General features: G+C 58.2%; 2 protein-coding genes across 2 annotated transcripts; both read left to right on the top strand.

Annotated features, from left to right (window-relative positions):
• Window positions 1-4,353: 4,353 nt before the first annotated feature.
• Window positions 4,354-5,492, top strand: LOC140656967 (SLC35A4 upstream open reading frame protein). The gene is made up of 3 exons (XM_072873321.1): window positions 4,354-4,414; window positions 4,504-4,602; window positions 4,782-5,492. Exons 1-3 carry the CDS (start codon window positions 4,400-4,402, stop codon window positions 4,977-4,979), a joined length of 312 nt encoding a protein of 103 aa, XP_072729422.1. The 5' UTR covers window positions 4,354-4,399; the 3' UTR covers window positions 4,980-5,492.
• A 71-nt stretch (window positions 5,493-5,563) lies between these two features.
• Window positions 5,564-7,506, top strand: SLC35A4 (solute carrier family 35 member A4). The gene has a single exon (XM_072873320.1). The coding sequence runs from the start codon at window positions 5,564-5,566 to the stop codon at window positions 6,509-6,511; it is 948 nt and encodes a 315-aa protein (XP_072729421.1). The 3' UTR covers window positions 6,512-7,506.
• The last annotated feature ends 4,868 nt before the right edge of the window (window positions 7,507-12,374 follow it).

Raw genomic sequence — 12,374 nt, 5'->3', positions numbered from 1 at the left:
TCTTTACTAAGCCAAGCCTCTTACTAGCAAAGAAAGAACTGCTAGCTCTAGCCTTTAAATAGTAACATCAAGGTGTCAGTTTCAGGGAGTCATTTTTGTTCTTTCCTCATTAATTTTGTTCTGGCCTCTGGTGCTGGGGTCTGCAGTAAGAGCAGGAGCCAGCCAGCGCAGCCAACCTGCTGCTCCCATAATAGCTGAGCATCCTCCCAGACCTGGCTGGTATGGCACAAAGCTGTTCAGGGCACGAGTGACCTGGGTAACCATGGCAGACATGGATGCAGAGAGGATGCCCTGAGTCACCATCTATCCCCAGCAAAACAGCACTGACATCTGAGTTGCTTCAACCACTGAGGAAAGAGCCCACAGTGTTGTCTGCACAAACACATCCTGCTCATGAAAGGGAGAGGAAGTGGGGTTAATTAGGTTGGAACATGTTTTGTCTCTTTTTCCTGCTCCTGACACTGCTTTGGGCTGGACGCAGCCTCCTGAGGCCAGAGACCATTATCTCTGCCCTGAAACCAGCAGCAGGAAAGAGCTGAGGGGGATTGCCTCCACCCCTTGCTATTGGGAAAAGGATGGCTGTCTTGGTACTTCGGTCTAGGACCAGGAAGAGGGCGGGAGGGATCTTGAGCCACAGGATGAGGCACCACACTTGGGACCAAACATGTCCTGCCACTTGTGCCTGACACCAGCCACAGGACCAGTCACTGGAGCCTCCAGTGCAGCTGTCTGCCAGGCCCACAACAGCAGCCCAACACGAGGGCTTGCCACGAGAGAAGGAGCAGAGATGGGATGAGACACAGACTCAAGCCCTTAATATTTTGGTACAGATCCCTACACTGGAAGCTGCTTGCTACCTTTCTGTGCTCTACATCTTTCTAGGCTGGAGCTGCAGTAGCAGACATTCACCCCGCACACAGCTTTTCACTAACGAATACATTGCAGATAGCAATCCCTGGGGCTCAGCTCCCCTCCACATGCCAGGGACAGCACACCCTCACCCAAGGGCTGCCCTGTCTCCTGCATGGGCTGTGGGGACAACATGCTCTTCCTGGCCAGCCCTACAGGGTGAATCCCCCCCTCACCTGCTCTGGTGACTGCACACCCATCGACAACTGTCTGCTGCCTTTGGGAGGTGGTGACCTGTGGTGGCCCTTGGCTTTTCTCTGCTGGCCTGGAGTGCCTGAAGGCACTGCAGCACACACAGATGGAGAGGGGTCCCCAGCTCTGTAGCTTCCCAGTGCTCCCCCTCTGAGGGGGACATGGAAGGGGTGCTCAAGTGATGTAAATTCCCTTTTACCTGAGAGGGGATCAAGTCAGAGTTGGTATTTATTAGAAGACCTTTAAGAACATCCATTAGAAGACCATGAAGCATTTGCTATTAACAGACTGAAGCTGGTACCAACCACAGATAACCAGCCCCACAGTACAGTCACCGACTCACAAGGGTCACTCACACCCGCTCAGGCATCAACAGCTGGAAGCCGACCCCAGCTGCTCCCCGGAGTGCAGTGTTGCACTGACACACCAGACCCCCTCAGGAAGGTGTTCGCAATATCCCTCAGAGAGACTCTGCTCTCATCAGATGCTTGTATAAAATCCTGCTGTGTGCAATGGACCTGGCACAAGTTACACAACCCCCAGCTGATGCTCGCATGTGCCGGGAGTGTTGTGGGATCCTATGCTCACCAGCTCCTGTGGGTTCAAAAACCAATGCCAGCCTCCAGTCTCTCATCAGTTCTTGGGGGACTTTCACAGGCTGCCCCTCAGCATGTACTTCTCCTCTCCGGCCTGCTGTTCTGTGGTAGCTGTTTCTCTGTCCACACCTACAGCATCTGCTCACACAAACTTACACAGCAGGGCCCTTTGGGACACAAGAGCTGACCCATGTGGGCCTGAAGGCATGGTACCCTACAACAGGCACCACGTACTGCCAGGCTCACAGCAGGTGCACCATGTGAGCTGCTGCCCGGGTCACAGGGGAACATCTCCCTCTTGGACTGGCAAGGGAGAAATGGTCATCCATTCATAAAATATCCTCGCTGCTATGAAGGACAAACCAAGCCCTGTGTCACTGCTCATGAGCAAGGCAAGACTCCAGTGTCCTCGGGGCACACATCCACACTGAGGTGCCAGACAATCCCCTATGGCACAGCTGCAGGCAAACCAGCAGAGATCTCCTCAGCCCGGTCCCCATACGTCCCTGGGAAGAGACTCTGAGAGAACAGGGGCTGCAGAGGGGCAGGTCCTGGCAGCCTGGGATCACAGCTAGGCCATGCCAGCCTTGACAGCGCTTCCTTCAAACCCCAGCTCTGGACTCTCTCTCTCACCCAGCTGCCTTTACTCCATTTGGTACCTTGACACGTTCCTTCATATGTTGCCTCTTCTGACAGCAGCCCCTGCCAACAAGTGGATCACAACATCTTTGGGAGACTGCAGGTAGAGGTGTTATCCCACAAGTGTGAGGTCATTTACCCAGTGTGCGAGACACCAATATACACACAGGGCAGAGATATTTTTATTTCATGTCTGTGCAGAGATGGGTGCTAGGTGGTAGCTCCACAAAGCTAGCACAAAGTTCTGTCATACAGGTACAGTATTTATGCATTCCAGTTATGCATATGCATAAGTAATTACACAAAGCAGTTTTCCATTGGTCTACATTTCTCTTATTTCAATTTAAAGCTACAGTGCTACTTTAATATTCTATGTATGCTCAAAGGTGAGGGGTCTCTGCTTGGGCCGGGGTGTCCAGCTTGAGGGGTGTGACTTTTAGTCCTACAATGAGGATAGTTTGCGTGAGGGTGCTTCTTATCACACTTCTACTAGTTGTTTCAGATGGTTCCCAAAACATTTTAATTAGCTTACATATTTCTTCAGGATGTGCTTCTCTCCCAAGGACAGTAATTCTTGTTTAGATGTTCTGCTTTCCAGCCTGTATCCCCCTTATCAGCTTTACATAAGCCTTGGCCTTCCACCAGCTCCTGTTAGACTATGCTGTTAGACTACAGAGGCAAACAGACCTACAAGTGATTCCTTCAGCCACAGCTCCGTACAACTTGCTGTCACCTCAGCTAACTTCTGAGCTATGCTGAAAAGCCATGGCATGACACTCAGAAGCATGAAGCATGAAGGCAGAGGAGGATGGAGGTTTCTATCACCAGGGACCCCATTTACCTCCCTCTTCAGTTCAGGTAGTGGGAGCAAGAGGAAAGACAATGACTCAAAGGCTAGGCCCAGCCTGCTCCTGTGCCTCTGTCACTTACCATGCAGCAGGCGTGATGTTCCTGCAGTGGTCTCCACTTGCCAAAACCATCCCTGCAGAGCTGGCAGGCTGTTCCCACACCATGCTGCGGTTTGTCCTCTACCAGTGGGCTAGAAACCAAAGGCAGCACCTCTTTGTTGTACCCCTCACAGACCCTCCTGCTCATCTTCTGCTGCTCCCTCCCCAGACCTGAACAAACACCGAGTCAGGATGTGTCTGTCCCGCTAGGCTGTGACTGGGACCCCAAGCCCAAGGCAGAGCTTTGTTTGTGTGGTTAAAGAGGGCAGGCAGGGGAAGTGGAGGGCAACAATACGTGGGGCCACTCCAACACTGCAGCCAACCCCAGCACCACAGCAGCATCTTCTGGGACAGAGATAAGGGGGCGCCTGAACACTGAGCTCTGACAAATGCTCTGCCAAGGCCTAGCAAGCCATTGGGACTTCTCCCTACCAGCCTGCTGGGCCAGGGAGGGGAATGCCCCCCGGACTGCCCAGGGTGAATGCTGGGCTGATCCTCAGACCTTCGCCATGCAAAGGGATCCCTCCAAGAACAGAGACACAGACGTGTGCACCCGTCCTGTGCTGAAGGCCCCCATGCCCCTGCCGTCCCAGGGCAGCGATCACATGCACAACTGTCAGCAGCTCCCACCCGCTCGGGGCAGAACAGGGCCACGGGCACAGCAGCAGCGGCTGCAGCCCCCAGCCCCGCTCCAGGCCCGCCAAGGCCCTTCTCTCCTACATGCATGGGCCAAACCACTCTTCTCAGTCCCTGGGTGCCGGCGTCGCGCCAGCAGCAGCCAGAGCTCCCCACCCCGAGGGCCGGGAAAGCGGCTGGGCCTCAACAGGCGCTCTGAGGAGTCCAGACCGCGCTGGGGGCGGCCGTGAGCTCCTGGCTACCCCGGCCCCGGGGCGGCCCCGGAGCTCCCGCTACTCTGCGGGGCTCGGTACTGGGGCCGGCCCTCAGGGGGGAGGCGACGCGCCCGCCATTACAGCGGCGCCTGGCCCGCCCCGTCTCAAGATGGCGCTGGGCGGGCCGGCGGGGGTAAGCGTCACGTGCCTCCCTGCGACCCAATCAGCGGAGGGCAGCGCCTGCGCAGGGGGCGGTGTCTGCGCGGCGGGCAGCGCCTGCGCTAAGATGGCGGACGACAAGGTGAGTAGGTTGGTGCGGCGGGCAGGGCTGTTTCTTCGTTCCCGGACGCTGCCTGTGGGGCTGGGCATCAGTCTGTGTGTCTCTTCCAGGACCCGCTGCCCAAGCTGAAAGACCTCGCCTTCCTGAAGGATCAGCTGGAGAGCTTGCAGCGCAGGGTGGAGGACGAGGTGCACGCTGACGTGGGGCAGGTAACGCGGTTCCCCCGCCGGTGTGTGGTGACCCGTGTGCCTCGGGGCGGACCAGTCACCCGTCTTGAGGGGGCTTGGTAAAAAAAAAAAAAAAGTCCCCGGGGCACGTCGTCCCTCCTCTGCATTCCCTGTGCAAGCCCACCCTGCCCGGTGACTTCAGTCTTCACTCTTCTCTGCAGGATGGCTCTGTGTTGGCCTCACCCTTTTTCAAAGGCTTCCTGGCAGGCTACCTGGTAGCCAAACTTCGCTTCTCGTCCGTCCTGGGATTCGTGGCTGGGACCTGCACAGGGATATATGCTGCTCAGAACTACACCGTCCCCAACGTTGAAAAGACAATCCGGGACTATTTCAGTTCACTGAAAAAAGGTCGGGACTAGCAAAGAGCCTTTTGGCAGTGGTGACTGTAGGAACAGTGCTCCTTAGTTACCAGGTGCAGAAGATTCCTAGGGCTTTCAGAGGTATGTCATGTACACTGTTCTTTTCCACTGGAAAAGGGCTTTATACCACATCATTGCGAGATGTCAGCAGGTCGGGTTATGGGGTGTTTATTAAAGCATCACGACAGTGGTGATCACTCCACTTACCCACAGTAGCTTGGAAGCATCAGCAGCTGACAGTTTGCCAGCTGCCTTTTCACCTCACCTCTCCCTATTCCCCTGCAGACTGAAAGGCTGCCTGTGACATGTCATCATGCTCACTACCCGTATGCCTTTCTGCCAAGCGCCCGCTTTGCCCTAGGAACATGCTTTGTGTGGCTTCCTGGGGAGGCTTGTAGTTCTCTTCTAATGAAAGACAAAATGATTCTCTTCCACTGCATCAGAAATGTAGCGGGTAACATCCTGTTTTAATCAGGCTCATTAAATTCATGGTATTTGGTCTCTTCTTGAATGCTCTAGGGTGCAAGTCTGGCTGGCCTTGTCTGCACTGATAGGAGCTTGCCCTTGCTGGCTACCACCTGAAAATGGTGATATTTGGTAATGCTACTGGCTCTGCAAACCAGGTGCTCTGGAAGGGGCTGTGGGGACTGATGCTGGTCTTGTCTGTAGCCATATATGGCTCTCATGCTCCCCTCCTGACCCTGTGCAAGGTGGATGGGCTGATCCCTTTCAGCTCTACGTCCATTGTGGTTCTTGTTGAGCTGACAAAACTGGTGTTCTCCCTCCTGTTTCTGCTGACGTGGAACCGGGAGCTGCTGGGAGTTGCTGTGTCATGGCACCATGTTGCCCCCTTCGCTCTCTCTGCCCTGCTTTATGCTGCCAACAACAACCTGGTGGTTCACATGCAGCTCTTCATGGATCCCAGCACCTACCAGGTCTTGAGTAACTTAAAGATTGTCAGCACTGCACTGCTCTACAGCCTCTTTCTGCGACAAAGACTCAGCATGCGCAAATGGCTGGCTCTCTTCCTGCTGGTGGCAGCTGGGGTGAGCTACAGCTGTGGTGGCCTGGAGGACCCTGGCAGCCCATCCAAGATGCAGCTGCACATCACGCTGGTGGGCTTGTTCCTGATTTCAGTGTACTGCCTGATATCAGGCTTGTCTGCTGTCTACACAGAAGCCATCCTGAAAACCCAGGCGCTGCCTCTCAGCCTTCAGAACCTCTTCCTTTACTTCTTCGGGGTCCTGCTCAACTTGATCGGCTACTTCTGGAGCAGTGCAGAGGGCAGTTTCTTGGAGGGCTTTTCCTCCTGGGTGCTAGTGATTGTGGTCAGCCAGGCCTTGAACGGCTTGATCATGTCCGTGGTCATGAAGCACAGCAGTAACATCACCAGGCTCTTCGTGATCTCGTGCTCTATCCTGGTCAACGCCCTCCTGTCAGCCACCCTCTTCAACCTGCAGCTCACCCTCCTCTTCTTTGTTGCCGTCTCATGTGTCAGCCTCGCTGTTCACTTGTACTATGGGGTTACATAGCTGCTGCCTTCCTGCCCTGGGTGCGCCAGGACAATCTTTACTCAGGCCTCAGGGGTGTTTAGTGTTTGTGCTGGGGCTGGTGTTGGAAGCACAGCAGTGCTCTGGCTATCAGCCTCCCTGCCGTACTGTTTGCAGGGAGTCATTACTGGTGGGTGCATGCAAGGCTAGCAAGGGGCCCCTGGAGGAGGAGTGCTGAGGGGGAGAGTGCCTTGTCCCTGTTTCCAGGGGGGAAGCTGGGCCTTGCTCCATCCTGGCCGGGCTCTGTGCCACAGGGTTCCTGCACGATTGGGTGGGTCCTGAGCACCTCATTCTTGTGGCGTGTTGCGTTTTCAAGCTGTTTCCTCCATCTTCTCTGCACCAAAGAGCACACCTGTTTCTTGTGCCTGTAAATGCTCCTGCAGTGGTTAGCTCTGCTGTGGGCTCTGCACACAGGCAGCCCTGCTGCACGATTGCTGCCAGGCCAGCATTGGTCTGATGCTGTTTTGACTCAGGAGTGGGTGGTGCTTCCCTGTGGCGGGGGGGCCATGTCCATCCGACATGCCCAGCTGATCCTCAGCCCTTGGCTTCAGGGGAACCTTGGTGCTGTGGGAGGTGACCCCTGCTGGCCTGTGACCCCCTCCTCTGAGCCCTCAGTGAGGAGTGGAAGAGGGTTTCTCCCTCTGGGTCTGTAGAGGTACCAGCTATCTGCACGGAGCTGGGTGCTGCTGCCTGGAGAGCCTCAAGCCACGGCCAGAGGTGTTTCTCCCACCTCTCTCTGTGGGTTTGCAGCCCACCCCTTGCCTCAGCCCCTGGCTGAAGGGGCTTCTGTCCTTAGGCCCCTTTTCCCCTTCTTGGGCATGGTGTCGCTGCTCTGTGTGGATGGGGAATAGCGGGATGTGGGAACTGTTTCACTTGCTACCCAAAAGGGAGATGGCACCTGAATTTGTACCAATGCTGTGGCTAGTGAGTTCCTGGCAGGCAGAAGTCACCACTGGCTTTGGCTGGGGTTATTAAAGTTGTGGTTCAACAGCACACGTGTCTGTCCTCCCTGCAGGAAGGCATCTGTTTCATCTGGTAGAGGTTTGGGGGCCAGGGGCATGTCTGAGCCTGACAACACTCAGCAGTGAAGGGGCACCTGCTTTTTTCCATGTGGCAGAAGCCCAGGGGTCACCAGCCCTCCCACCACTCCTGCTCTGCTCCTGTTGTAGGGCTGTGCCCAAGCCCGTGCTCTTGCAGGCACATGCCTAATGGCAGAGCTGGGTTTTCCCCGTAGGAGCAGAGGGGTGATGCGCTCCCCTCCTGCCAGCAAGCCCCCTCCCTGGGGCCAGGTTTCTGCAGCCAGAGCAGGCAGGATGGGAGGCCTTGTGCTGTGTAACTGTTTTAGTTGAGGCTGGCTGGTCCACTGGCATCAGGGCTGGTGGCTCACTCCAGAGAGGAGGGGTTGAGGTGGCAGGGGTTTGCAGGCACCCCATCCTGCCACCTCAACCCCTGCTCCCTGGAGTGAGCCTGCCAGGGCAGCAGTACCCACCACCCTGGGATGCTGGCTCAGGGCATCTGTGTGGCGGCATTGGCCAAGCCCAGCTGTCTGGCTTCCTCCAGCAGCTGGTTGTGCATGGCAAGCTCCACAGCATCCTAGAGCACTTCCTGCCGCAGCACCCAGTGCCAGTGGTCCAGTGCCTCCCTCTGCTCCTCTGCCAGGTGCTGCTGCTCCTGAAGCACCTGTGGGGACACCTGGGGCTGCCTGGCATGGCCCTGGCAGCCTGGAGGTGCATTCCCTGCCCACCTGCAGCAGGTATTGCCTCCAGGCCTGCCTCTCCTGCCAGTGGCTCTGCAGCAAGGCCTCCAGGTCCCACTCGGCTGCCTCCTGCTCCCTCCGTGCTGCTTCCAGGCTTGGGCCCAGTGTGGCCACTTCCAGTTGCCAGCGAGCTGTGTCCCACTGCAGGGGACAGGGATGAGGACAGGGCAGCTCTGGGGTGTCTCTGCTTCCTGGGGCTGCTCTGCCCTGAGAAAGCAGAACCAGAGAAGGAGGAGGGTGTGGAGCCCACAGTGATGGGCTCTCTTCCCATGCCCACCTCCCTGGTCACCTCCTGGCCTGGCACTGCCCCATCCCCAAGTTCTTGCTGGAGGAGCAGGCAGTGCTGAGCCCACAGCTGCTACCTCTGTGCCTTGGTCAGGGTGTACTGGACCTCCAGGGATGGGCATGGCTGGCACTGGCTCCCTGCCTAGCAGAGAGCAGAGCTGGCTCGGACAGTGTGGGGACCTAGTGCTGCTGGTGCAGAGGACTGCAGGCCCCTGCCCAGGAGCAGCAGCCAGGGACCCAGTGGGCTCCCACTCACTGCATCACCCCCAGTCAGCGGCCATGGCTGTGGTGCTTTGCTCGGCGAGGGCTTTTCCAGCAGGCCCTCCCCTGTGCTCCCTGGGGTTCAGCTGTCCCCTCCCTGGCTGCTCTCGCTGGCACCCGTCCCTGGTCGGGGAGAGGGAAGGAGAATGAGCGTGATGTGGTGGGGCTGAAGAAGCCAGTTTAAATGAAGGACTGAGGCCTGTTCCAGCCCCTGAGTGAAGCCATTTCCCACCATGTAAAGCGATGCTTCGTGCCCACATATCAGCCACCCAGGCGTGGGGCACATGCCTCTCCCCATGCTCCAGACCTGCTAGCTCCAGGCTGGCACTGGTCGGGGGTGTTTGGGTCCCAGGCTGCTGGCCTGGTGCTGTATTCCCTGCGGAGACCCGGTCCTGTGGGAGCAGGAGGAGATGTTACAGGGATGCAACCAGGATTCAGGGCTTCTCCTGCACCTGGGCTGTCCCTGGATGAGGGGGCCGTGGCCTGACCTGTGCCCACCTTGGCACTGGGCTGGCACGGCTGACTTGTCCTGAGCACCTCAGCCACTGCCTGCTTCTTCTCTCACCTTTGGCTCTTCAGCACCTGGAAAAAGGGGCTGGGGGTCCTTGCTGGGGTGCTGGAGACCTCCAGGCATAGCACAGCTCCAGGGACACATCCCAGCCCAGCTCCCAGCCTCTGCCCTCAGTGCCAGACAAGGGTTCTTGACACCAGGACAGAGCCCAGACCTCATCTGACCAGGGAGGATCAGTGCCATCCTGGTCCCATCTGGTGGCCAGGGACATTTCCCCACCTGCAGCTCCTGCAGGGCTCCCCGCAGCTGGGCCATGGCCATCTTCTGCTTGGGGAGGCCAGCTCCAGTCAGCAGCTCCGTCCGCAGCCCTCGGATCTCCCTTCAATGTGCTGTGACCTCTTGCACCAGGTCTCAGAGGGTGGCTGAGATCATCTTGGCCAGCCCCTTCAGCCGATTGGCCAGCCCCAGGGCCGCCAGGATCTCTTCTCCGGAGATGTCTAGGAGAGCAGCAAGCCCTGGGTAGGGACCACGGGTGTCCACCAGCACAGAGATGTCCCGGTGCCTGGCACAGCATCAGGGATGACAGGGATGAGCGGAGCCGGCTTCCGCTGACTGTGCCAGTCCCCAGGCAGTGGCCAGTGTCCAAGTGCCAGGCATGGGGCAGGGTAGGGGAGAAACCTCAGGGAAGGGGCATCCCAAAGCAGCGTCACAGTCCCAGGGTCTACCTGGCAGCATCACACACAGCAGCAGGAATGTCAGCCTGTTCCCCTCCAGCAGCTGCTCAATAATCTAGGGCAGGCAGCTGGCATCAGGTGGGAGGTGACCAGTGGCCAGTGCCCTGCACAGTGGGCAGGAGATACCCCAGGAGAGGGATGGGGCTGAGACCCACGCGCTGGGCAGGCTGAGTCTTGACCCACAAGAGCCCGAGGATGGGTTAGCCATGCTGGGAGCCAGCCCATGTCCCCAAGGGGTGGTGGCACACCCCTGATTCCCAGCCATGGACTCCTGTTGGGGTGTCCAGGTCCCTCCTGCTTCACCTCTGGGTACCAAATCCTCCCTGACCCCACAGCAGGCACCACAGGGGTGCCAGAGGGGGGACCTGGCTCAGCCCCAGCCCTGAGCTGCAGCTCCAGTACATACAGGTCGGAGCAGGGCCCGGGGGCCCCAGGGGATGCCAGGATCCTGAGGGCTGACCACTGGCTCCTGCTACCCTCCAGCTCCCACTCCACAGAGTGAAGAGGCTGCTGGCACCAGGGAGAGACCAGCGGGTGAGTGGGGCTGTGACAATGCCCGGAGCCAACCCGGGCACCCTGTGGCCCAATCTTTCCTGAGGCACCATCCCAGCTCAGTCCTTGCAGGATATCGGCTGAGTCCCTCACCCCTGCGTGACTGAGCATCCATCTGCGGGAGGCTGGTGTGCACAGCCCTGGAACAGTGCTGGGATGGCACCCAGCCCCCAGGCATAGACACTGATAGCAGCTTGGGCATCAGGCAAGGCAATTTCCATTGCTTCCTCCACCATCTTGGAAACAGAGACAAGAGTGAGCGAGGAGGGTTATATCCACCCCCTCCTGCATGCCCTGGCCCCCTGAGGGATACCCCTGGCTGTCCTCTGGCTGGGCACCGTGCTCCCTGCCCAGCCTCATTCTTGATGCTGGGGTACGAGCCCCCTAGGAGTAGCTGCCTGACCACAGGGCATCAGGTACCTACAGGCCTAGGGGCATGACATCCATCACTTTCAGGGCTCAGCCGTCAGGACAGAGCAGGTCCCAGGCTTTGTTATGGTTGCAGACCTGGAACAGGGCTGCATTAGGTGGGAGGGGAGAAAGTGCTGGGCTGCTGGCTATCCCGCACTCACTGGGGACCCAGGTTGCTTATGGCCATGCACAGGTAAGGGCTGAGAAGGGAGAGATCTCAGGGTTACTCCTAGCTTTTCCAGCCCCGGGGCCAGGGAAAGGCAGAGCCCTGGGAATGCCCAAGCACTGTGTGGAGCTTGGCAGGTCCCTGGCAGCATCCCGGAGCTAAAGGGCAGGGCCCAGCCTGGTGGCAGGAGCTGGCATTGCTCCTGTGCCAACCAAGAATACACTGGAGGGTCCTTCAGGCCACAGGGAGCAGCGGCTGGCAGGAAAAGCCCAGCCACATGGTGGACAGGAAGGTGTTAGAGGCAGGAAGGTGTTAGAGGGCTCCCCTGTTCCTACCATGCTGCTGGAGCCTGGGAGACGCCCCGTGGGCAGCCAAGGCTTCCCATGCCTGGGAAGCCCTGCAAAGAGGTGAGAAAACCTGGGATCCAAAGGTCTCCAGTCCCTGGTCACCCTCTGGCATAAGGGACTGGATGCCAGTACTGGGGCAATATATGCCCCTTTAGCGCAGCAGGGTCTGGCAATTGACAGAGAGGGAACGGGACCCCCACCCCAGGACATCCTGGCCAGCCCTGCTCCTGCCCTACCTGGACCAGGCTGACAGTTTGCAGGCTCTGTGCATTGCCCCCCAAGGCCTCCAGTTCTTGGAAGATGGTGTCGATCACCTGGGGACGAGCCGGTCAAGCTGGGAGCCATTGGTTCTTGGCACCCATGGCTTGGTCTCACACCCATACCAGCAGGACTGGGGTCAGTTGAATGACCCGGGAGCCCAGCGCCATGCAGTTGCACTGTTACCTCTCCCTGTCGCCTCTCCGCTGCCGTGCACTGTGCCCTCACCTGCCAGACAATGCTCTGAAAGGGTAGCTGGGTCTCAGGGCCATGGGGGTCCCACAGCAGCAGGGACACACTGTAGCCAAGGGGAACCAGGGCCAGCTGGGATCTTGCCAACTCCAGGACCTTCTCCTGGGAGGAGAGACATAGCCAGCAGAACAGGGATGACATGGCACAGCCAGCATGGTGCAGTATGGATGGCGTGGTGCAGATGGCCCAGCACGGAGGGCATTGGCATGGATCGTACAGCACAACACTGATGGTATGGCACGGGTAGCACAGCACAGGTAGCCCAGTATGGATGGCACAGTGTAGATGCACAGCATGCATGGCATGGCATGG

The sequence above is a fragment of the Ciconia boyciana genome, chromosome 9 (assembly GCF_034638445.1).
Source record: "Ciconia boyciana chromosome 9, ASM3463844v1, whole genome shotgun sequence".
NCBI lineage: Eukaryota > Metazoa > Chordata > Aves > Ciconiiformes > Ciconiidae > Ciconia > Ciconia boyciana.
This window is presented reverse-complemented; position numbering and strand designations above follow the sequence as displayed.

Excerpts from the sequence above, each read along its gene's own strand:
- LOC140656967 (XM_072873321.1), top strand. Across the intron at positions 4,603-4,781 it reads TGCACGCTGACGTGGGGCAG|GATGGCTCTGTGTTGGCCTC; the intron begins GTAACGCGGTTC and ends TCTTCTCTGCAG.
- SLC35A4 (XM_072873320.1), top strand. The coding sequence starts at position 5,564 with ATGGTGATATTTGGTAATGCTACTGGCTCTGCAAACCAGGTGCTCTGG.